The sequence below is a fragment of the Lemur catta genome, chromosome 14, assembly GCF_020740605.2.
Source record: "Lemur catta isolate mLemCat1 chromosome 14, mLemCat1.pri, whole genome shotgun sequence".
Classification (NCBI taxonomy): domain Eukaryota; kingdom Metazoa; phylum Chordata; class Mammalia; order Primates; family Lemuridae; genus Lemur; species Lemur catta.
The window spans coordinates 40,223,650-40,248,991 of record NC_059141.1 but is presented as its reverse complement, the minus strand read 5'-3'; the positions used below and the strand labels follow the sequence as shown (position 1 = coordinate 40,248,991).

The window sequence follows — 25,342 nt, the reverse complement described above, 5'->3', positions numbered from 1 at the left end:
CTTAGTTTTAGAGCCTTCGGAGCCTTGTAAAAAAAATGGCTGTTTTTTTCCCAGTGTGATCATCTCTGTGATTTAATAGGTAGGTTCAATTACATTTATTATGTTTCCTGATACATTTGCATAAGTTTCTATAAATGTTCTCTTTTCTCTGCTCTTTTCTCCTTTTTTAAAAATCTATTGGATTGAGCAAGTATTTGCTGTTCTGTTTTATTCACCTCAACTGATTTGGAAGTTAAAAATTTCATTTCTGTTCCTTTATTCATTTACTTTAAAATTTTACCATATACTGCTCAACAAAAACAAAAATCAATCATTTTCTCTACTGTCTATTTGAACATAACAATGTCTTTAGAATGCCTTAACTCTAATTCCCCCTTGCCATTTGTTGTTGTTTTACAGTATTTTAGTTCTTCCTAAAATGGTAGTTATTATTATAATTGTTTTAAAACTTTGTTATTCATCATTATTATTTTATATTTATATATTGTGTTTGTTTAAATTTAGCCATTTCGTTCCATGTTTCTTTGCTCATGGTTCTTTCTTATGTCTTTGTTTTTCCTTCTAGAAAATCATTTAGACATTCTTTTAGCTGGATACTGTTAGTAATAAAGTATAAAGGGTCTTCAAAAAGTTACTGGAAAATGCATATTATGAAAAAACTATACAGGGATTCAGAGGTTTTTTTTGCACCAAAATAAACATGTACTAATCTGTTATAACATGTCTGGACAGGATCTAGTTTGCGTCAATTAAAAAGAATGAGACATCAGTTTGAAAAGAGCCCCTATCAAAGCCAACATGAATTCTGCTAAAATTGAAGGAAGAACAGACATCACATTTATGGTGAAGCTTAGATGGAAGAATGATGAAATCATTGATTTTTTAAGAAAAGTTTATGGGGATAGTGCCCCAAAGATAAGAGCAGTTTGTAAATGGAGAACTTATTTTAAGGAGGGACAAGATGACCTTGAAAATGAAGCGTGCAGTGGCAGACCATCCACATCAATTTGTGAGGAAAAAAATTAATCTTGTTTGTGCCCTACTTGAAGAGGGCTAATGATTAACAGCAGAAACAATAGCCAACACTGTAGACGTCGCAACTGGTTCAGCTTACACAATTATGACTGAAAAATTAAGTTGTGCAAACTTTCCATTTGATAGGTGCCAAAACCATTGTACCGAGATAAGCTCTAGACAAGAGCACAGCTCTTGTCTGGAAATTTTAAACAAGTGGGATCAAGATCCTGAAGCATTTCTTCAAAGAATTCTAAGAGGAGATGAAACATGGCTTTACCAGTTTGATCCTTGAAGACAAACCACAGTCACAGCAATGGCTACCAAGAAGTAGAAGTGGTCCAGTCAAAGCAAAAGCAGATTGGTCAAGAGCAAAGGTCCTGACAAGAGTGTTTTGGTTGTTGACTTTCTGAAGGGCCAAAGAATGATAACATCTGCTTATTATGAGAGTGTTTTGGGAAAGTTAGCCAAAGTTTTAGCAGAAAGACACCCAGGAAAGCTGCATCCATCTCTACCACAGCAATGCTCCTACTCATGCATCTGATCAAATAAAGACAATTTTGCAAGAGTTTTGATGGGAAATCATTAGGTATCCACCTTACAGTCCTAATTTGGCTCCTTCTGACTTCTTTTTGTTTTCTAATCTTTAAAAATCTGTAAAGGGCGCCCATTTTTCTTCAGTTAATACTGTATGAAAGACTACACTGACACTGACATTCTTAGGACCCTCAGTTCTTTATGGATGGACTAAATGGCTCGTGCCATCACTTATAAATGTGTCTTTTTTTAATAAATGTGTCTTGAGTGACAAAAATGACTAAACATGCCACTCTTGACTGACATGAGTGACTACTGCTCTTTTGCTAATAACTCTAGCTCTCCTTTAATACACCTGCTTCTTACATAAAACTTATCAAGATACTCAGTCATCAAATTTCCTCCACTTCTTGACAACATCTGATCCAGAACTGAACCCTGCTTTCTTAACTTCTACTTAGAATCATCCAATTCAAGTGCAAATCCTATAATAACCCCATCCCACAATTCTTCCGCTATGTATTCTCTTTTGCTACAGGTAACTAAATAAAGCTAGCTATTTTGACTACAGGTGTGCTCCTGATCTTTGGGTAGTAGGTTTTAACATATTACATTTTTAACTTCTAGATGTTCTATTTAGTTCATTTGTAATTCTGATTTTTCTGGTCATAATTCTAACTGTGTTTTTCTTTCCTATGCCTTCTATTCTTTCTTTTATAGCTCTAATTTTTTTTAACATACTTAATTTTATCCAGTCTAACTCCACGCAACATTTGTATTAACTTAAATTGTGGGGATATCATTCTTCTCTTTACTGTCTACCAATTTTTAATCAAAATGGATTAGTTCTCTGTGTTTTATAATTTTTGATTATAATTGTGTCTTCATTTTGAGACTGTGTCCTTCCAGAGTGAATTTGTACTTGCTTCTGCTAGGTGCCCCAAGGATATTACCATTCCAGCGGCAACTATTTTTTTCAAGTCAGTTTGTTTTTTTAGTTTTACACAGAATGCAATTCAATGCAAGAATTCACCCTTTTAGAATATGTTTGAAGAGATTTCACAAATGTGTACATTTGTGTCACCATCACCACAGTCAAGATATGGAACATTTCCATTGCCCAAAGAGTTTCTACTCCAGGTCAACTTTCAGGATAATATGTCATCTTAGAGATTTCTGCACCATGTAGGTAGTATGAAGTATATATATGAACCCTCTAACTCCATGAAGCTTAGGTCTAGATTATAAATTTTCCAAAGAGATTTTTATAAAAAACAACCAAAACTCTGAATCAAGTCTAAGGCAAACAAGCTTCCTTGTTGCCTGTTTGCTGGTAGGAAGACTTTTCCCCCTAGTTTGTCGTTTCAATGTGGTACAGCTTTTCCATGGTTCTTAGTTACATCTTCCTGCCTTGTATGGTCCCAAGGCCTCATGTCCTGTTCTTCATGGGCATTAAACTCAAACTCCATGGTTAACAAGACCCACAGTGCTGCTGCCCAGGTTTCAGTGGCCAGGCTTGCTACTCTGGATTTCAGTCCCCCCTCCTTCTCCTTTTTTGATTCATACATTTTATTGAAGTGTAATGTACATACAGAAAGGTACAACAATCATAAGTACATAGCTCAACACCTTCATATAAATGAACATATCTGTGTAATAAGCACCTGGATAAAGAACATTACTAGAAATCTCTCAGTATCCGTCCAGCAACTACCCTTTCCTAGGAAGAATCATTATTCTGACTTCTAACTCCATAGATTAATTTTGCCTATTTTTGAACTAGATATAAATGTAATCATACAGCACATACTCTTTTGTGTCTGGCTTCCTTTGCTTATCATTACGTTTGTGACGTTCACTCATGTTGCTTCGTGTAGTTGTAGTTTGCTCATTCTCATTGCTGTTTATCATTCCATTGCACAAATATAAGGGAGTTTATATTGTAGGTGGACATTTGGGTTATGTCATTTTCCTCTTTGCTACTGAAGCCTGGGATTTCTCTTTACTTTCTTTTGAGCTCTGCTGTGTACTCAGTAGGATTTAAAAACCATTTCCTGGTCAGCAATTCTAGATGTTCTGTATCAGGGCAAGTTTTAGGTCTTGCAGGTTGCCAAATCTCTAGACACATAAGTCATATGTCTCATTTTTTGCTGAAATTCTTACTTCTTATCTCATTTACTTTAGCTGGTGACTTATTTCATTAGGCTGTCGTCTGTATAAATGGTTTTGATGCCTGTGAACCAATGATAAGTGAACAGAAACGGACAGAGATGAAATATATAATTAATCTTATAGTTACGATCTTTCCAGGGTGAGATGTTGCATGTGAAAGGCTAGTATAATGTTAATAAATGTATAATATTGAAAAAGCATGTTAAAGAAATAGAGGCTGAAGATAGCAATAGTAGGAAGTGTGAATGTGGTTGTTTGGGTCTAGGTTCTCTTGGCTAGTTAACATCGGGAATATGAAGTGAGAGGGAAATTCACTTGATGACTCAGTGGTAGGTAATCAATATGTTGTCAAAAAAGCCACTCCCATATGGGGCTGCCTGTACTCTGTGAAAGTAATTGTAGATCAGTGCTGGGGGGGGGGCGGGTTGTGGAATTTTGGCCCCCAGTGGACATTTGGCAATACCTGGAGACATTTGTATTGGCATGCTAGTGGCACCCACTGGGTAGAGGCTAGAAATTCTGCTAAACATCCTATAATGCACAGGATAGCTTTCCACAACAAAAACTTATTCAGTCTAAAGTGTCAGTATTGCTAAAGTTCACAAACCTATTGCTAGACCTAGGGACTAGACGCAGCCTCTAAACCAAAGGTGTATTTAAATAAATACACTATCCACTATGTTTCAAGAAATGCTAGCTGTACAGGCATACATTCTTTTATGATTTTATCCACATTCTAGTGCTCTATGATAGCTACACATACTTGGCTCACTTCAATTCTTTTCAAAACTGTAAAGGTAGGTCCTGCAACCACTAAAATCCATTCAGAGTTTGAATAAAATAACTGGGATCTGACATATAATGTAATTGGTTATGTATGGCAATTTATTTATGGCCATTAAAAATTAAACAACAAAGGCCAGCTCAGTAGCTCATGCCTGTAATCCTAGCACTCTGAGAGGCTGAGGTGGGAGGATCGCTTGAGGTCAGGAGTTCAGGACCACCCTGAGCAAAACTGAGACCCCACCTCTACCAAAAATAGAAAAAATGAGCTGGGTGTGGTGGTACACCGCTATAGTCCCAGCTGCTCAGGAGGCTAAGGGAGGAGGTTGCTTGAGCCCAGGAGTTTGAGGTTACAGTGAGCTATGATGATACCACTACATTACCTGGGGCGATAGAGTGAAACCTTGTCTTAAAAAAAAAAAAAAAGAAAAAATTAAACAACAAAATTTCCCTATGATTTATGCAATTATTTTTATTTTACTATAGAAAACACTAAGGCTCCAAGGCCATAGAGTAAATTAGCTGCAAAAATGGCATTAGACAAAGAAAGATTTTGGTGTTGTACTTTGCAGTTAGACTACAAGGTATTCTTTTCCTTTGTTCATATATTTTTGTAGCTTAAATTTAGGGCAAAGCTAAATTTCATTATTTCAATGGAGGTGATTATCTAAATTTGTCCCGTCTTCCTTCAGGCAGCAGATGCTACCATTTATTCTTCTGATTCATTTCCCCTAGAAAGCTGAGAAGGAGTTTTATAATGATATTATTGGTTTTGTAACTGGTGTTTCCATTGTAATGCTATTACTGAACCCGTGTTGTGATAAATGATCTGTTTATAAGGGAAATCACTTTTACAAGAAGTAGAAAATTAGACACGCTTCTGCTTTGCAATAACAATAAAAACCACAGTGAAAAAATATTCTCCAGTTTATTCCCATCTGTGTCAGCAGGGAAGCTTTAGAAGATGGCTTTCCCCCTAAAGTCTAAACACGATTACTGCCTACAAGGACCATGTCAAAATGCAGATTTCCTCCAAATCCTATTGAAGACCAATACGTTCTTAAGCTTACCATGACGTGGGCCCTTTAAGAAAGCCAGGCGCTTCAAACTCCACCCCTCTGCTGACTTGAAGTAGTCAGGCTGCATTTCCTAGGCAGTTTAGTTTAGTGGTGAAGCTAAGAGAGAGTTAATTTGCCCCCTGCCCCGCCTGGAAGGAATGTTCCTGTTGCAATAAGCTCTAAAAGTGGAAGCCTTATGGGATGGGGAACAATAGAAACTTCTGAGGTATGGAAGCCAGACCCACTCTGAAGATTCTATCACAGTACTGAATAAAGTGGAAAGAATGCATTAGATCTGAGTTTTCCCCCATGGTGCTACACCCTGCAAGCTTTCCTCTTCCATTTCACTCATCAAGTGAGTTTTCCAGAAGCCATTTCCAACTTCAGGAGCTGATTGTCTCATGGACCAGACCCTGAAAAGTCAGAGAAATAAGTTTCCGTGAAAATTAAACTGGATCACTTATAACAGAATTATTAAGATTGGCTATTTGTTTCTGAACAGCAAAGCCAAACACTTTTTTTCCCTGTGACACCAACAGTGACTGAGTTCAAAAGCCTTTCTAGCACTAAACTAAAAAAATACCTAAGAGAAATTTGGAGTTTAGTTGCAGTTGGCATTTCCCAGCTGTTTGCTAGAAGTAGTCATCTTGGTAAAAGATGATGTCATTTGGAACCACTGGAGTTTTAGAGTTTATTCAGAAGTACCAGTTTCCATGAGCCATTGAATAACAGTTTAATCATTAGATCAATTTTAGGTTTAAAGATAACTAGGAAGTGGTAATAAGAATCACTAAAGCCATCTCTTTAGTGAAGTTCAAAGCAATAGAAAACTTTTTACACTTTTTTTTGTATTTTCTGTTTCCATGTATTTGTTCTTCCGTTGACTAAGCTTGGATAGTAAAACTAGTCTGGTCAGTTTCACTTTCCAAATTTTATACATAAGTGAAAGCTGTTTTGTGTCAACAGGGTAAAGTGTTTAGAATCATCTCACCTGCTGGGCCAATTTCCTGCAAGCCTTTCTTTGGGAGAAGGGAGGGTGAATAAAAGCATTTAATTTTGAATTTCTTACTTCAAAGCTAGAACCCTGAATTAGACCACATTAGAGTAATTAATCTGCTTTATTTTTACATACTAAAGTTTTCTAGGACTGAGCAAGAGGATAGCAAAGAAGGGTGATGGTTATGTTGTATTCCTACTTAATCATGATTATTTGTATAGCGTAATAAATATTATGTCTGCAGCTACCTCGGAAAATTGGCACTTAGAAATGTATTTCAGTCCTTCTACAAAAAGTGTTCTCTTATTTTTTTGATTAGACGAACGTTATTGTCTTGTACTGCGTGGTATGTGCTGGAAATGTTTGCAAGATGCAAAGAGAAAAAGAGAAAAAAGTTGCACCTTGTTTAAACAATGGAGCGCAGTGTGGTTTATGAGATGATTAGAGGGCGGTGTGTCTCTCCTGCAAATTCTTTCTTAACAAGGTTAACCTGTGGCTGCTGTTTCACCCGACTCAGCCCTTTGCAGGGGAACTTTCTGTTCTCTTAGCTCTATCCAAACCTTCCCAGTCAAAAGCACTTTCCTCACTAAGATAAAACTGCGTGTATGTGTCAAACAGACAGAGGGAGACACGCGCACACACAGTCGGCGGAAGATGGGGCCACTACACGGCCGGGGCTGGATGCCGGAGCCAGGCTGACCTTTCCACGTGTCCCCCGCACCTGCGAGACTGGTGGGGCACCGGGTTTCCTTTTCTCCGGAGCGTGCGCGAGCCCGGAAGGGGCTGGGCGGCCGTGGGCTTAGGTCAGGGGCTCGGACGCCCTCCCTCGGAGCACGTGCGGCCGGCGAGCCGGTGGGGCGCAGGCAGGCCTGGCTTTCCCGCACCCGCCGTGCCCGCGCCTTCTCAGCCCGCCGGCGGTCGCCAGGCGGCGGCGGGCGGGTCCCGGAGCTTTCGGCCAGCTTCGCAGGGCGGCCTAGCGAGCGCGCCAGGCCCGGCTGGAGCGAGCCCCAGTGCAATACTGCCCGAGCCCGGGCGGGGTCTCTGTTCTCTGGCAGAGGAGGTCCCTTGGCAGCGGGAAGCTCCCTCTCTTTCTCTCGCCGCCGATCCGAGTCTGCGCCCTGGTGCCAGGCGCCCAGCTCGGCGCTCCCCTGTGCTCACCCGGCGCCCACTCATTCGCAGCCCAGCCTTCGCCGCCGCCGCCTCCCTGCTCCTCCTCCTCCTCCTTTCCCCAGCCCGCCGCGGCCATGGCGGACAGCGCCAGCGAGAGCGACACGGACGGAGCTGGGGGCAACAGCAGCAGCTCGGCCGCCATGCAGTCGTCCTGCTCGTCGACCTCGGGCGGCGGCGGTGGCGGCGGCGGAGGCGGCGGCGGTGGGAAGTCGGGGGGCATTGTCATCTCGCCGTTCCGCCTGGAGGAGCTCACCAACCGCCTGGCCTCGCTGCAGCAGGAGAACAAGGTGCTGAAGATCGAGCTGGAAACCTACAAACTCAAGTGCAAGGCGCTGCAGGAGGAGAACCGCGACCTGCGCAAAGCCAGCGTGACCATCGTGAGTGCCCCCCGGGGGCGCGCCGCAGCGCCGACCTCCGCCTGCCCCGGGGAGGGGTAGCAGCCGGATCCAGGCAGCCCCCGGGCTCCCCTAGACTCCCGGGGACCCGCGGCGAGCACACTCCCTGCGGAGATCTGCCAGCCTCCGGGGGGAAAGGGAGGTGTCCCTTCGGGGCCACCGGGGTCTGTCCTCGGCGGTCCAGGACCCTCGCGGGGTGTGGGAAGCCTACTGGGGCAACCACCTTTGGTCCCTTTTAGCCTTTGGGGACGAGAACCCTTCTGGGTAGGGCTGGAGGCTGGCGGCGTGGCTGGGGGGCGGGGTGGGACTTATTTCAGACCTAGCACGCCTAAGGGGTGCGTCCAGAATCTGGGGAACCGGAGTCTGGGGGTGAGGGAGAGAGCTGGGGTCTTCCTGGGGCCTGGCTTGGAGTGCGGGGGGTGCGCGGCGGGCTGGGCACTCAGCTGGCATCAGCACGGCGCTAGCTGGATCGCCCGGGGAGGGGGCGGGAGAGAGTGGCCGGGAATCCGGGAAGTGGAGTTTTCTGGCCAGGATCGAGAGGGAAGGGCGGGTACCGTAGCTAATGCTCCCACCTCCGTTGGAAGCCCGTTCCTTTGGGGTGGAGGGTGGACGGTATACAGCAAGGAGAGTGCAGCATCCTGGCCTGGACAGAGCCGGGGCCGAAACCAGGGGAAGGCGACTGTGACTCCCTTGCTGAGCCAGATGTACGTGTGTTTGCTTCATTGGTGGTGGAGTGGTTGGGACTGTCTTGCCGCTGAGTCCAGATACTTGAGTGGAGGACAGGCCATCTGTTCCGTTTCTGTCTGGTCCATGGAGGCTTCCCAGAAAAGGGTGACATTAGGTCTGTAGGTCTCTTTCCTGGTGTAGCAGGCATTTAGAAAGGCCCCTATAGCTGTGATGAGGCGAAACGTAACTATAAAAAGTACACAGTGTGCTCTCACCTAACATCACTGCCAGCTCGCCACATCATTAACATGCAGAATCCCAGCACAGACAACTCTATTCAGATCAAAACAGTTTCCCAGCCAGGAGCAGAGAAGGAAATGTCAAGAAATCAAGGGGATAAATTGTCAAAGCTGCTACACAATACCTGATTAGGTTGAACCTTTGAGATGGAGGAAAAAGGGATGAATTTGGTGGTGAAGGGTCACACTTTGGAAATGAAATGGGGCAAGTTTAGGATGCCCCCTGTGCCAGGAAAAAGTCTTCAGTAGAAGAGTGAGTGTGGGGGTGTGTGTGTGTGTGTGTGTGTGTGTTGCGTGCGCCCCCACTGCTGGCTCATACATGAGAACTAGATGGCATTCGTAATTGGTGTAGAAAGCAGATTTCCACCAAAGTTCAATGTGATCAGCAGCCTAAATAGCGGTTGATTGTAGAAAGACACTTTGCATGCTCAAATCCAGTGCTGGTGAATGGAATTGGAGCAAGTTTTGTGCGTCTCCAAACCCATAAAGTTCTTGAAGTGCCCTTTTGGTAGGAAGGGGGAGGAATTTGCAGAGGCAGCCACTTCCAAGCCTCCTATGTGGCTTTCTTGGCTGAGAAAGATGTCTCTGCTGAGTGGGGGTTGAGAAGAGAGGGAAGTTGGTGGAGGCAGTTTATTTAAGGTTGGAGTTAGTAAATGAGAGGGTTAGTCTCTTGGAGATTGTGAACCATGGAAAGTAGTAAAACTTATATGAAACAAAATCTTTAGCTTCTTGCATACAGTGAGCAATTCAGACTGTTTTTGTTTGTTTGGGAGGGAGGACTAGGAGGTGGAGAGACTATGAAAGGGTTATCTGTTTGACACTTTGACCATATCGTAAGTAGGTCTGTAAATTGTACACAAACACATTGGCTTTTCAGAGACAAACATGTTCATTCCTGGTGTGTAAGATTAGAGGCCTCCTGAATACTTGGCTCCAGGACTATGTAGTGAGGTAGTGGCTTTTTCTTAGGACTTACCCTCAACCCAAACTGACATCCAACAGGATATACTTTGTGAAGTGTTCCGTGGTCTTACTGAGTAAAGTTTTAAAACTATTTTAGAGATAGTCTACAAGTACCAGAAGCCTCTCAGTTCTTCTTTAATCTCTGACTAATACATTCGGGGAGACAAAAGTGCTCGTGGTTTGCCCGGTTCCCTAATAGTTGGCAGGTGTTACTAAAGAACTGAATGACAGATGCAGAAAAGAGATTTCTTAAAGCTTTTGAGGGTTTTGTTAACTGACCCAGGATCCAGATTGTGATGGGGTGAGTTTGACCTGTCAGGTATGTAATGTGGGAGGAGAAGTGTGTGACTCTCTGAAATGAGTCTGTGGATATAAGGAGTCAGTTAAACAACACTTTATGTCAAGGTTAAGCTGTCCAATCCCTGACAACTCTGACTTAGGCATTACCCTTGCTAGTAGCTGCCTCGGAAGTTTGTGGTAGGGCTTAGATATTCAATTAAGTAAAGGCCTTGTTAGATTTTTTACTGTTCTAGTTAATTTGAAGGGAAGATGGTACCATAATCCTATTACTTGCCTTCCTGGCTCCTATTAGTTCCTCTAATTATGATATTTATGTTCATGTTCTTGAGCACCAAAGGTGATTATGGCTGTCTTTCTTTTCCTTGAACATGTTCAGGAAGGCATACTGCCTTTCAGCCACAGCCTGGAGAATAGAGAGGCACCTATGTTTGTTTGTTTTAAAATTGACTTTATTTACATTTTTTTTTTTTAAGAGGTGGAGTCTGGGTTTGTCCCCCAGGCTGGAGCACAGTGGTCCGATCATAACTCACTGCAGCCTCGAACTCCTAGGCTTCAGGTGATTCTCTTGAGTAGCTAGGACTACAGGTGCATACCACCACACCTGGCTAATTTTATTTTTAATTTTTTTTTTTTAGAAATGGGGTCTCACTATGTTGCCCAAGCTGGTCTTGAACTCCTGGGCTCAAGCAATCCTCCTGAGTAGCTGGGATTACAGGTGTGAGCCCTGCCTAGTACAAAATGGACTTCAGTTTTTCAGAGCAGTTTTAGGTTCACAGTAAAATTGAGCATAAGACACAGAGATTTTGCACACACTCCCTCCTTCATGCAGGCTTAGCCTCCTCCACTATCAGTATCCTACACTGGAGTGGTTCATTTGTTACAATCAATGATCCTTCACTGATACATCATTATCACTCAAAGTCTACAGTTTACATTAGGGTTCCTTCTTGGTTTTGTGTATTCTAGGCTTGGACAAATGTATAGTGAATGACATATCCACCATTACAGTACCATGCATAGTAGTTTCAATGCCCTGAAAATTCTCTCTGTTCTGCCTATTCATCCCTCCCTTCTCCCTAACTCTTGGCAACCACTGATCATTTTACTCTCTATAGTTTTACCTTTCCCAGAATGTCATATAGTTGGAATCGTACTGCATGCAGCCTTTTCAGATTGGCTTTTTTCATTTAGTAAAAATGTTTCTTTCAGAGCTCAATAGTTCATTTATTTGTAGTGTTGAATGATGTTTCCTTGTTGGGGTGTATATAGTTTATCCATTCACCCACTGAAGCACATCTTGGTTGCTTTCTAAGTTTTGACAATTACAAGTAAAGCTGCTGTAAACATTTGAGTGCAGGTTTTCCTCTGGACAGAAGATTTCAGCTCATTTGGGTAAATAGCAAGAAGTATGATTGCTGGATTATATGTTAAGAGTATGTTTAGTTTTGTAAGAAATTGCCAAACTGTCTTCCAAAGTGGCTGTACCATTTTGCATGCAGTGAATGAGAGTTGCTCTTGCTCACCAACATTTAGTATTGTCAGTGTTCTGGATTTTGGCCATTCTAATAGGTGCGATATCTCATTGTTGTCCCCCACACCTTTTTAAAAAAGTCAGGTCAAAAGACCAATAGAAGCTCTTAACCAATGATCTTCTCTGTCTCTTCTGCTATATAAGTGCTACATAAGCTTATTCTGATCAAGCTACTCACTTAATAAAAGACTGGTTTCATGGCTCTGTGTTCTTAGCATCAGTTAATAGAGGTAAACATCACCTGTGGGGAAGAATCAACTGTAAGAAGTCTGCAAGTGCTGGGTGAATCTGTGAGTTATGGCTTTCCCCAGGGCATTTTATTTGGGGCTTAGAGGTAGAATAGAATGTTTGGAGTGATTATCCAATTTTTAGCCATTAAATCAGCAGTGGAATCAGGCTGCTGATTAAATAATTTCCTTTTTGGAGTGGGGGAAACAACGTATGTTCAGTCACCCTTTTGAGTAGCTTTGCATGTTAGTCCAGATCTTTCTGGCTTGTCATATGAGTGAGAATGTGATTGTGGGTTATCTGATTCAGGGCAGTGAGGGTTGTCAGGGGGCGGTGGTCTCTGAGAAGGTGAGGAAATGTAATTGTGGGCAGTAATTGGAAGGCCTCCAAGGTCTCACTAGTTGCTGGTGTTCTCAGAGTGTATAAGCAGGGTCTCAGCTGGTTCTCTAGGGTGTGTGCCCCTTCTAGGCAGGTTCAGATCTTCAGTACGTGTTTGGTTTGGAAATAAAGGCCTATAATAAGTCACTAGTATTTAAATGTCATTTTCTGACTATAAAATTAATCATTATGGACGTTTGGAGAAATACAGAAATACAAATGTGTTTTGAAGTTACAGAAAAACATGTTGGTATGACATGATTAGAAAACCTGGCTATTTTAAACATTAACAGCATAATGGTTTCATTAACCAATAAAAGCTACCATATAGTTAATGTGTATTTTGGATTATTTACACTGGAAGCCTAATATGCTATTTTCCATTTTTAAGAGTTCATTTTGGCAGACTCTCTGAAGCTATCAGATCAACATTGCCCTTGTAAAGAGGTATAGTGTGTCCACTCCCTTCCTCCCCTGCCTTTAGAGAAAGTATTTCTAAGATCTTTATGGAAACACCCAACTTTAGACACAACTTGGAGAAAAGTATGACCTCACAGTTAGGTCTAACCATATGCAAGTCTTCTTAAAGGGGCTGTTTTCCTATATTTCTTCTGCATTTAAAGTTTTTCACGTCTGTAGGTACCTTGTGTGTGTTTCATATAATCTATTTGTGCTAAGAAAACACTAAAACTTTAAAGGAGGCCATGACAATCTTTTACAGTGCTGTCCTTATTTATTTGCTGAAGGTAGGGAGTAGTTAGAGAATCAATGCACAGTATCTGGTTTGTGGTGACTCTTGTTCCGAGACTGGAGAGAGACTTGGTCTAAAGCAAAAATCTGATGTGGTGATTGCTTGCTTAAAAACCTTCAATGGCTTCCCATGGCCCTTGGATCCAGGTAAACTTCCCGGTGTTTTGCCAGGCTCTGTGATTGGAAGGCCCTGCTCACTTCACAGCCATACCCCTCGTGCACTTAGCCCAGCGGCATTCCCTAAGATCTCACTTCACTCCCTGAACTCCCAGAACCTGCAGTTTCAGTAGGCTTCTGGAGGAGATACCCCCTGCCCTAAAATGCGCTTCTCCACTTCTGCCATCCCTTCCGCCTTGCAAATTCAAGTAGATTGTACTGTCTTCTCCACCCAAACCGCTGCCCAGTGGGCCCTGGCACTGCCTCTTCGTCAGCCATGCACTGAGTTATGTCCCTGCTCCTGTGGGTCCATAGAGCCCTTCTGTCACTGACCCTCCAGCACATAGATCTTTCCCAGCAGATGTGCAAATTCCTTTGGGGGCAGAATTTGCCTGGTTCATCGCATTCCTCAGTGCCTGGCATGCGGGAGACAACTCTGAGTTGGCTCCAGAGGCATGGGTGTGTGTGTGCTTGTTTGTTTTGTTTTGTTGGTTTTTTTTTTTTCCCCCTGGGTTGAAGGTGCTAATACTGTCTCCTGTAGCTTGTCTTCATGGAGCCACTCTCCTGCCACAAGAGCAATCACCCTCTTTACCATAGTTGGTGAAATAGATGGGATAGATGAATGGATACGCTGTGTACTTTGGGGGACCACTGCAATCAGTGCGTGCCCTAAGCCCTTGCCTTCTAGCCTTGGGTGATGTTGTAGGCTACCTTGTAGCATACACCTGGGTGTTCCTGATACATTGCCTCTGAAAAGGGATAAAGTGTCTTCAGGTTTACCTTTCCAAGGGTTTCTGAGCAAGACTTAGAGGAAAAAGTAGCCCTGTTGCAAGTGTTAAGATTTGCTGCCTTGGCTTTGGTGATGGGGACAGATCATTCAAGGTGTTTTCTATGACTCATTAATGTTGAAATGACCCACAGCTGCTTCTAGGAAACAACTGTGGACCCTCAGGGGGATGCATCAATGCAAATACGGGCACTTGAAGCTCTGATTAGGAAAGCGTCTGAAAACGGAATGGGGAGACTGGCTGAATCCTTGCAAATGCCTGTGTGCCTTGCAGAGTGGAAGTGGCATGTTGATACAGTGTCACACACAGTGTATTTGTGTTCTATGTCTGTTTTTTTCCCCCTTGAATCATGTCTCGTAGAGATATATTGCACTTACCCCTAAGAATGCTAATCCGAGCTATTAACTGCAGCCAGGTGGAGTGAGAAGTAACAGTAATCTTTCCTGTCCCCTCTGCTGTACTCTTTTCTTCAGCGGGTAGGTGTTGGTTTTTGTTTTCAATCACAATGTGGTTGCTTTTAGATATATGGAATTATCGTCAAAGCCAGCAGAGTATATGTTCAGAGGTTCAGTATGCTCCTGCTTGTTGCTGGTTGCAATTTTCTTGATGGAGAAACTAATGCTCTGGAAAATATTTTTAATTGTCAGGATTTTAGAGTGGTGTTAACTTGCAGATTCCTCCTCCCCCAAGACTGTCAAATTTTCTTAGCTGTGAAGTTTATCCCAACCCTCATACCGATGAATTGCAAATGTCATATTGCTAGGTTCTCTCTTTAGAGATAAGAATGCCAAAAAAAGGGGGGTTAACAATGTGATTGATAGTTATTTAGAATTAACCCTCCCTTATTGGTTCCTATTAAATGTGATTACAATTCATTACAGTACTCTTTTGTTTAATGCTGGGAAATTTTCAGATGCCCACACCCTTACCCCACCCCTTTGCTTCCTCAGGTACAAAACAGCATGTACAAATACAGCCCCAAATAGGCAGGATTCAGCCTGTTCAAGTGCTTATATATGGCCTACTGTGTGCTGGAAATATCCAGTAGGAATGGAAGGGCTCCTCCAGTAGCCTGGCAAGGATTGCACTTGACTTTCATTCAGCCTGGCCCTGGCCTGGTGCCGTGGGGCGTTCAGAGCAGAGGGTTGGGAAGTGCCGAAATCACCAACACACACGTGGAACCAACAAAGGAAGTTCAGACAGGCTCCTCTCGGGGTTCCAAGGGAGGGGAATTTTACCTTCTACCTTCCAAAATGAAGTTCCTCTATCTCACTGAATACCTTGAAGGAAAACAATGTGTCATATTCACTCACAGTTTAATTAGCTTGTAGTTTATTTTGTAAGACAGAGCTGGGGAGAGCTGTTGCTCAATTTATCAGTGCTGAGATAGCACAGGGAGGCTTTGGTTTATTTTTAATTTTCGTTTTTATGTGATGATGATTGAAAAGAAATGTCATTGTTTTAATTTCATAATTTGCATCTGTCAGTAGTAGATTGAAATTATCTAGGTGCTTTTTCCCTCTGGGGCCCACTCACACTCCTCTCATGGAATATTGTCAGATGGACCGAATTTCCTAAGTTTTTAATGTGAAACTATCTGAAAGCAAAGACTTCTCGAGGTAAAATTATAGGCAATTTTGAATTCCAGTTTTTTTTTTAAAAAGCAGCAGTGATTGATGGGCTGGCTAATCTTCCATGCATCTGTTCCAGATCCATCCAGCCTTGGCGGGTGCGAGGTGTGTGTCCACAGTGATCTGGTTAATACCCACCAGGGCACCTCAGGGCACTGAGGATCAAGTGAGGCCACTGGGTACCGAGGAGCAGGGTTGGGATGTGCAGGCAGAGATAGGTCATAATTCAGCTTTCCATAGAAGGAAAGGAGAAAGTGAAAGAATGAAAACATCAGGGCTTATGAATGAGCTAAAGAAGGTTATTAGAAATCGATTTATTTGCATTAAATACTTCATGTGTTTTATAAGTGAACAGTTTGAGTATTTTGTGATACCTGCTTTTTGAAATTGAATTAGAGGGGCTAAAAGGGACAGATTGAGAAAAATAATTCTTCTTGGTGTTTAATGTAGAAAGAACTTCTCCAGGCTAGGTACGGTGGCTCGCGCCTGTAATCCTAGCACTCTTGGAGGCTGAGGTGGGAGGATCACCTGAGGTCAGGGGTTAGAGACCAGCCTGAGCAAAAGTGAGACCCCATCTCTACTAAAAATAGAAAAAATTAGCCGGGTGTAGTGGTACGTGCCTGTAGTCCCAACTACTTGGGAAGCTGAGACAGGCGGATCGCTTGAACCCAGGAGTTGGAGGTTGCTGTGAGCTAGGCTGATGCCATGGCACTCTAGCCTGGGTGTCAGAGCAAGACTGTGACTGTCTCAAAAAAAAAAAAAAAAAAAAAGCCTTATGAAATTATTTTTATGTAAATGGTGATTTTTTTTTCAATTATCCTAATATACCAACACAAATGATAGCTTTTATTCTGTTGAGATTTGTTTTTTTTGTGGGGAGCGTTCTTCGCTAGACAGAAAACATTTCAAAAGAACAGAAAACTGTTGAAAAAGACATTTGCTGAGTCAGAACATTGTGTCTTTGCTTCATTTGGTAGGTCCTCTAAACTTGGAGGAAAAAAATTGACTAGGTGATTTTTAACATTTTTGTTTACCAAAGGATACAACTTTAAGTGTATTTTTAGTATATATGCCATAAAGTAGAGGGTTGGATTTCTTCAGGTCCAAATCACTACCTGGTAAGTGGTCTTGTCTTTTGGAAAATATATTAATTGTTTCACACCATTTGAACCTTTAATTTGTGGAGTTTATTACTGAGAAATACCTTAGGTACCCAGAGAATAGGACCAGTGACTTTCTTTTTTGTAACTTTTAAAAATTGTAAAACATACACAACACCTAATATGCCCTTTTAACCATTTTAAAATATACAATTTAGTGGCATTCAGTACATTTACTTTGTTTTGCAACCATCCCATTATCCATGTCCAGAACTTTTTCATCATCCCAAACAGAAACTCTGTTCCCATTAAACAACAACTCCTTATTTCCCCCTCCTCTGGTAGCCTCTGTTCCTAGCGACTTGTAAACATTTTTATTTATTTTAATTTTAATTTTTAATTTTTCAAACATTTTTAAGAAGAAAAACTTACTCTGATCTACAGAAGCAGCTAGCTGCTTTTTATTGTCTTGGCATTGAAGTTATAAATTTGGACCTAAAGTGTTTTCATAAAAGTGCTCTTGATACCTTGCTTCAACTTAAGTTTTTATTGCCTCTCAGCTATCTCATATCATGTTCTTTTCGGTCATTCAACAAACATGTACAGTCCCTTAGCCGTGTGGCTGGCCCTGGGCTCGGCACCCACCGTTCTAACTTGTGCTTCGAGTAACCCACCAGATGTGGAAAATGCTGGATGAGGGAATAGCCCACAGTCAGGGCTTGTCCTCCACGAGGGAAAGGACTTTGCCCTGACACCTCAAAGATGATTGCTTTTTATTTTATTTTTTGACGTGTCATAAGCATTTAATTTCCTTGACAGCATTTTGAATAAACCATAATTTAAGAAGGTTTGAAGAAGGAAAAAACTTGAATTTTTGTTCAACGCCACTGTCCCACTTCCAAATCTTTTTGTGTTGCTGTGCTAACGGCTAATGTTTATCCAGTGCTTACCGTGGAATAGGCTGTTGGAAGGCGTTTGCACACATCCTCTCATTTAATCCTCGCCGCAGTCCTGTGTGATAGGTGCTACTCTTACCCATAGCTGTGAACTTGCACATTTAGGCTCAGAGAGGTCGCATCCCTTGCCTGAAGTTCCATGGCTATCAAATGGGATTGGGATTTGAACCCGGGTCTGGGCTCAGAGCTTAAGCACAGGTTACATAACCTATGGGAGGGTGGGATATAAATTAGTTTAGGGACAGTTTGATTTTTATCTCATTGTGGGCATTTTCCTCTTAGTGGTTTCTATACAGTTCTATTCCTTCACTTAGGGTAGTCAGGCCTTCCCTATTACTGCAGCAAGTTCCCAGGATACTGGGCCTACGGGAGTGTTGCCAAGGTAGCAAGCTCCCTGTCTTGGGAAGGAAACAGCAATGCAGAAGGTGCCTTCAGTGCCTGAGGGACTGTCTGCACTTTCCTTTCTGGCTCTTTTGCCCTTGGTCTACTCCACCCCTGCGTCTTGTCCAGCAAACCCCCAGTAGGTCGCCACCTCTGCATATTGTATCGCCATGTGGACTCCTGTCCCTCCCTGTCCATCCCAGTCTGGAATCGGTTTCTCCCTTTGTATTTATGTTATAGCCTATACTTAAAAATAGTCTGATTAGCACAGTACAAGTGAGTTTTTTTTTTTTTTTTTTCAACAAACATATTGAGTGCCTGCTGGATGGCAGGCAGTGTGCCCATGCGTAATAGCTGGGATGAGATTGTGCTGGGGGTGTTGTTGGAGGGCCCCTGACTCAATCTAGCAGTGGGGACCAGAGTCAGGGCTGGCTCTGGAAGGAGGGGATTTCTTAGCCAAGACCTAAAGGATGAATCAAAGTTAATCCAGAAGAAGGCGAGGGGTTGGAGGTGGTAGGAGAAGGCACTCCTTCCACACCCGGGCAGAACCTGAATGTCCAGAGAAAAATGAGGCTGGGGAGGAGAGCAGGGCCAGGTGGGAGAGGGCCTCCCAGGGAGGGAGAGGGGCCGGGCATTTCCAGGCATTTCTGTGCCTGGCTACTTAGTGCAGACGTTGATGTTTTCCTTCTGAACTATTTGAAGATAGGTATTTTGTCATTTATCATCTGGAAGATGATCTGTCTTAGTCCACAATGATACTTGCCATGTATTGCACAGTCTTACTGTGTGCCCAGCACAGTTCTTAGCACTTTATGTTTAGGGACTCATTTAATCCTCCTGACATCCCTTTGTGATCTCCATGTCACAGATGAAGAAACGAGGTACAGGAAGTCCCAGCCACCCCTTGAAGATCACAGCCAGTGGCAGAACAGGAATTTGACAACAGCAGCCTGCCGGTACCTTGCATGGTGACTGGCACATAAAGACCTTGCCATTTGCAGGGTCACTTGTGTTTTCCCACAGCCTGAACACAATATCCGTTCAATAAAGCTTGTGGAATTTATTTTGAGACTTACCCACGTTTACTCTTGTTAACTCTTTAGTGGAGCATAATATACTTAATGTAAAGTGTGGAAACTTTGCACAAACCTATTGAACAGGGCACAATGAATTTAAAAATGAATTCACTGGGGTAGCCACCACCTAGCTCAGGATATATGTGATTATCAGAACCCCTGAGACTTCTATGTGTTCTGTTCCAATCATAGCTCTGAAATAGTAACCATGTTCTGACTTCTCTCAGTATAGATACGTTTTGCTTATGTTTGAACTTCAGATAAGTGGAAGTATACAGAATGTGTTTTATGTGTCTGGATTCTTTGATTTATCCTAGTTCGTTTCCTAATACTAAACAGTACTATGTTGCATATCACAGTAGCTCTTTTTTATTGCTGTGCAGTATTCTGCCCAAGTGTCTGTGAAATTGTTTGCAGTTGTAGTGTCCGTTCCCTGGGCGGCCCCACTGCCTTCCCTCCGTGTTGGTTGCTGGGACAACGTGAAAGGAACGTGGCGCAGCAGAGAACATGCAGGCCCTAAAGGACTTGGCTTCCAGTTAATTGAGGTCCTGGCTCCCTTACTAGCTGGGGTGTGTTGTATTTGGAGCCTTCAAGTCTTGGTTTACATACCTGTTAAAACAGTAGTCTGTAGGGTTAACACCAACCTTGCTTCACTCCCACTGTTGTTATGAGGATCGAATGAAACGATACACATAAGAAAGTGTTTTGGTAGTTTGTGAATTATTATTCCTGGGGAAAATATTAAAGATTATTACTGCTTACCCACCCCCACACACTTCCTCTTGTCTTCCAAAATATTAAGACTTTTTGAAATCAGTCCTGCTCTAGATAATCCTGTAATATGATGATAGGGAAATAACCTCTTGAAAGCTGAGAGAGGGTGTTCTCAAGGTGGCACGGAGCTCCCTGTACACCTTCGACTGGCAAGCGCCTATGGCCTGGCCCCGGGCCGTGTTTCTCTGGGAACTTGGTGGGCTTTCTAGGGTTGGGTGAGCCAGGATTAGACCGGCCTGCATGGCTGTGTAAAAGTAACAGGACCGCAGGAGGCAAACACTTCCTAAAAGATCTGTTTTTTCCCCCCTGTAGGTCAGTTGTAGGGCTCTTCCCATTCTTCTCCTAGTTTTCTGACTTTAGCACTATGGGCAGACAGAAGACTGTCAAAGCCGGCTTCTCTGATGTGTGACTTTTGACCCCGTTTCACAGGGTATGGATTCCAGAAGGTGGACTTTGAGGGCTGATGCCCTAGTGCCACTTCTGCTTAGCTGCTGGTTTGAAGAACAGAAACCCAAACCTGAATCTTTGAATTGACTTACTCTGCAGGCTCCCTGTACCCAAATGGTGGAAAGAGCCCCGGGTTATGAGCCAGAGGCAGGGCTGCGGGAGGTAATCATTTTCTCTGTCTGCAAGGGACTCCTCAAGTGACCTCTTTTCTTTCTGTGGCCTCTGGATTTCTCTCTAGCAACAGAAGTGGTAGCCTGGGGACTTTTTGAAGGTTTAGGGACATGTTTTTCCCCAAGACACTGTTTTGCCTTTATTGGCCCTATGTGAAGGCTTTTTTGAGGGTGAGAGAAGAAAAGGAGGATGTTTTATCTAATCTGGGGACTCTGCTTGCATTGTAAATAAACAAGTTAAAGTAAGCTGTGTTGAATGCAGGAGGGCCCATACCTCTTTGGCTGTTGTCTGTCTACCAGGGATGTGAGGCTCCAGCCAAGAGTACTGGAGCCTCTTGCTTTCTCTCTGTCCCCCTGCCTCCTGCTTGTCCGAACACCTTCCTGTTGAAGTCTTTTTCAGGTAAGGAAGATTAACACTAATGACAGTAATCCCTTATTTGATTGGTTCTCACTTGGCCCAGAGCCCTGCTGGTCTAGGTCTTTGTTACCTGACGGGGTCATGTGAAAGGGGAATTGGAATTCACTTATTAGCCCATAAATGAAAACCAGTAGGCTTTACTGCCTTCTCCAGTTCTCAAAGTCTTCTGTAGGTTCTACTACTTTTGTTTTTATGCTTTTTAATTTGATGTGTTGTGGATTAGCATTCTCTGTTAGGCCCTCTATGTGAATTATTCCTCCTTTCAATTTTATTAACTCCTTTCTGATTTTCCACACCAGGTTTCTTTGGGTGTAATGGAGAGAGACTTAGAAACCAAAAGTAGGGTTGCCAAAGACAGCAAATGAAAACACAGGGTGCACAGCCACGATTAAATTTCAGATAAACAATGAATAATTTTTTAGTATATGTATGTCCCAGATGTTGCACAGAACATATGTATACTAAACATTTATTTATCTGAAATTCAAATTTAACTGGACAGCCTGTGTTTTATCTGGCAGTCCTAAAACTTAGAGGACTTCTGTTAAAAATCTCAGTTCTGCTCCTTCCTGGAGCAGCAACTTAGCTGACTCCCAGGCCACCTTGCCTTCTTCCCCCAAAAGGGACTGTGCTATCTCAGCTCTCCGGTGTTAGGGGTAAATAACGTGACTGGTGAAAGCCTCCGGGACACATCCCACACCCGTCTTTCTTTTCCCTCTTTATCCAATGGTCACGGATTTGCTTCTTGCCCGTTTCCTCCCGTGTGGACCTGAGACCAGGTTGCTGTCTTGGAAGAAGCCCACCCCAGTGTCCTCTCCTTGGTTGGGCTCTTGGAAGTCGTCTTCCTCCTCAGCTGCTCTCAGTTGGCTTTCACCTTCGCTGTCCTCACACCACCGTCCTTACCGGCCCCCGCTGGAAGCCATCTTGCCTGGGTGTCTCAGCGAGTCTCTTTACTTGGCTACATGTTTCCAAACCCCCTTATTTCATATTTCCTTTTCTCCCGAGCCTGCAGCGGCGCAGGGAGAACTGGGCCTCTCAGCCTGTCCCATCTGTGGGACCAGGTGTCAGTCATGTGTGGTTTGGGGGGAGCCTCATTTTTCTCCTCAGTTTCTTGAGAAAGGTGTGTTTCGAACTCAGGGTTTGCAGACTGGCAGCCTGCCTCCGGCCCGCAGGTGAGTGGTGTGGCTCCAGAGGTTTGAGAATGCTTCAGCAAGGGCACGCGCTGTCTTTTGTCATTGGTGTCACCGTTCTTTGTTGCTTCTCCTGGAGCTCTCATATGCTTGTTTAATTCCTACTCTGATGGCAGTTGAGTTTGAGACCCCTGGAGCATGCTGTAGCTAACAACTAGTGCATTACCTCAATTTAGCCCTTGAAACAAGACCAGGGGGCGTGATTATTGCAACCTTACAGATTGAGAGAACCGAAGTGCTTGCGGGGGCCATTCTGCTGGTAGGTGGTGGGGCAGGATTTGGCAGCCGGCTTTGGAGCCTCTGTTCTTAACCGCACTCTGTTGTTCTTCTCTGACTGCTTGCAGCTGTGAGGGGCTGTGAACTTCCTTGTAGGAGTTCAGAATATAGCACCTTTTTGGTTTTTTTGAAAATTCATAATCTAAATCTTTGCCCTATAGTGTGGTCAGTTACTCTAATTCTTGGGTGGTGAATTCTTGTAATCATTTTCCCCTCAAAAGAATCCTCCTTTTGGCCCTTAAAGATGTTTCCAAGAGTTTTCTTGTGGCCTTCTTCTTTAACTTATATAGATTATGGGGTGTCCATGCATTCATTTAACAGTCTGGCTACCTATGAAATGCTAGCTATGTGCTTGAGACGGCCTTCTAGCGGCCAGGCAGGGTATGAATGACTGAGCCCCTGCTGGGGGCTCCAGGCTTCTGAAGCCCGGCAGGACCTTGTGCCTGCTGTGAAGGGGCTCAGAGCTGTTGAGATGTGGGAAAGCAGTGACCACACACTGGGTGGAGGAAAACGGTCAGTCTGTCATTCACGGTTCATACAGGAAAACAAAGCATGTAGAGTGGGAAGGAAGAACACCATCCAGGGAACTGGTCATCCCAGGGGTAGAGCTGCTGGGAAGCTGAAGGGAGGGCAGTGAGGCAGGCCAGGGCAAGCAGTAATGGGACGCCACTCCCACTCTAGAGGACGAAGGAAGGAGGTGATATTACCAGAGCCCAGGGGCTGGGGTCACCCAGAGAAAGCTGGAACCACAGTGGATCCTGAGATAGGTGCTGCCCAAGCCTGAGAAAGGGGAGAGTTTTCCCTTCCTTCCACCCCTCTATGTCTTGCCAGTGCCTTTCATTGGCTAAACCCCATTGGCTTACTTTGGGAATGGGGAGGGAGATGCAGCCCACAGGGGTCACCCCTACCTTGCAGAGTGGGAGAAGGACAATGGAGGCATCTTGGGCCAGACAGACCCAGGACTGGCCCAGGAAGAATGAAAATGGAGTGACTGTGTTTGGCCTGAGCAGTTATTGAACGCTTTGCAGATAACAGAAGGTTGGAGGACTCAGGTTCTTATTCACCTGGGAAGATGTGAGTAAAAGGCATTCCAGGGAGAAGGAACAGCATGGACAAAGGCATGGCAGCTTGAAACAGCAGGCTCCCCTTGTAGCATCCCACGCAGCTCCGAACGGCTGGATTGATACTTGAGGTCTTTCCTGTCTCTCCTTCTGCCTCAGAAGCCCCTCCTGTAAATGCTTTCTCACGTGTCCATGTTGTCATTTGTCATTTGTGGCTGATGCTCATCTTCCTGCAGGGAATGCCAGATGGGAAGCTCTGCAGCTGACTATCTTCCAGGCCAGCTGCTCTGACACAGAGCATGCACCATTTATTTAACCAGTGGTGAGCAGCTTGGGATGCCCCAGCAGCACTAGAAAGGAGCTGATGAGTGGATGGTGCCTGGGTCCCATGGCACCCTCAGGCCCCAGCTCTGATGAGGATGCAGATGTCCTGGGAGGAGAATGGCTGTCCACGTTAGTGTCTTAGAGGCCTTGTCTCCTAGCCCTGGATGTCTGGCACACAATCAGATTGTTAGAATACTTTTCTCACATTCCCCTGCTGTGAAATTTATTTTTATGGTGATAGTGGATTTTGTTTAAACTCTTTTTATTATGGAAAATTTCAAGCATACACAAAAGTAGAGTGAATCTACAAACTACCAGCTTCCCCAGTTATTGACACATGGTCTATCTTGAAATAATTTCACCCGTAAATAGTTCAGTTTGCATCTCTGATAAGGGCTTTATAACCACCGTACCATTATCATACCTAACAAAATCAGCAGTGTTTTTTTTCCTGGTAAATTTGTGTTTGAAGGATATAACAGCCCAGGCTTTTGGGGGATCAAACATGTTATCCTTGCTTCCCCTCTGCTTTAATCCTTTACCCCTGTGCCCTGAGGCTGCTGGCCTCAGCTCTGACCCTCCTCGGTCCTCTCTAGAGCTGTGGATGGCAGACTTGGGGGCCTTTTACCTGCTGCCCTGTTGCCTGGTCTCCATCCCCTGAGCGTCCCAGTCATGCTGATTTTGTCTTCAGGAGGTATGCAGACTGGCTTCCCAGCCCCCACGACACACAGCAGTATCAATGTCAGGTCACCACTGTGTGTGTGTGTGTGTGTTTGTGTAGTCGTCTAAGACCTGGTTTTTGTGGCTCCGCTGTAAGGAAACCAGAGGCGAGCCCCATCCTATGCAGTCTTCCCTGGAAGCTTCTAGCTGAGAAATGCCTGAGGAGCATCCTGAGGGAATCCCGCCTTAGAAGATGGCCTGGCATCTATGGCTTCCAGAAAGTGTGGCGCAGTGTCGTGTGTGAAGCCACGCAGGGCTGGAGAGCACCAGACAGGAAGCTGTGGGCGGCGTGTGCAGACACACATGTCTTCTGGACAGGTAGAAAAATGAGCAGTCTTTGCCCAGAATCTCCAGCTCTGAAACCTGCGGCTTGGACAGCATCTATAGAGTGGTTTCAACTAAATTGTTTCAGTTGAGTCTCACAGCAAGTCTGGGGTTTGGGGGGCAGATAGTGGGAGCCTCTTTCTAAATAGAGGATCTGGGGCTCAGGTGAAATGATGTTAAATTATTGGCCAGGGAGCAGTGCTGGTAAGAGGGACAGGTGGGATCTCAAGGTAGGGGGCCTGACTCCCAGGCCAGGCTTCTCTCTTTTGTTATCTCCTTGGCAGAGAAGGAAAAAAAAAAAAGGGTTCT

General features: G+C 44.0%; 1 protein-coding gene across 1 annotated transcript in view; it reads left to right on the top strand.

The window, feature by feature from the left end:
• The first annotated feature begins 7,576 nt into the window (after positions 1 to 7,576).
• Positions 7,577 to 25,342, top strand: part of CCDC6 (coiled-coil domain containing 6) — a 113,070-nt gene continuing 95,304 nt past the window's right edge. The window contains exon 1 of the mRNA XM_045568772.1: positions 7,577 to 8,108. Coding sequence (XP_045424728.1) covers positions 7,806 to 8,108 — 303 coding nt within the window. The 5' untranslated portion in view covers positions 7,577 to 7,805. The remainder of the gene's footprint in view (positions 8,109 to 25,342) is intronic.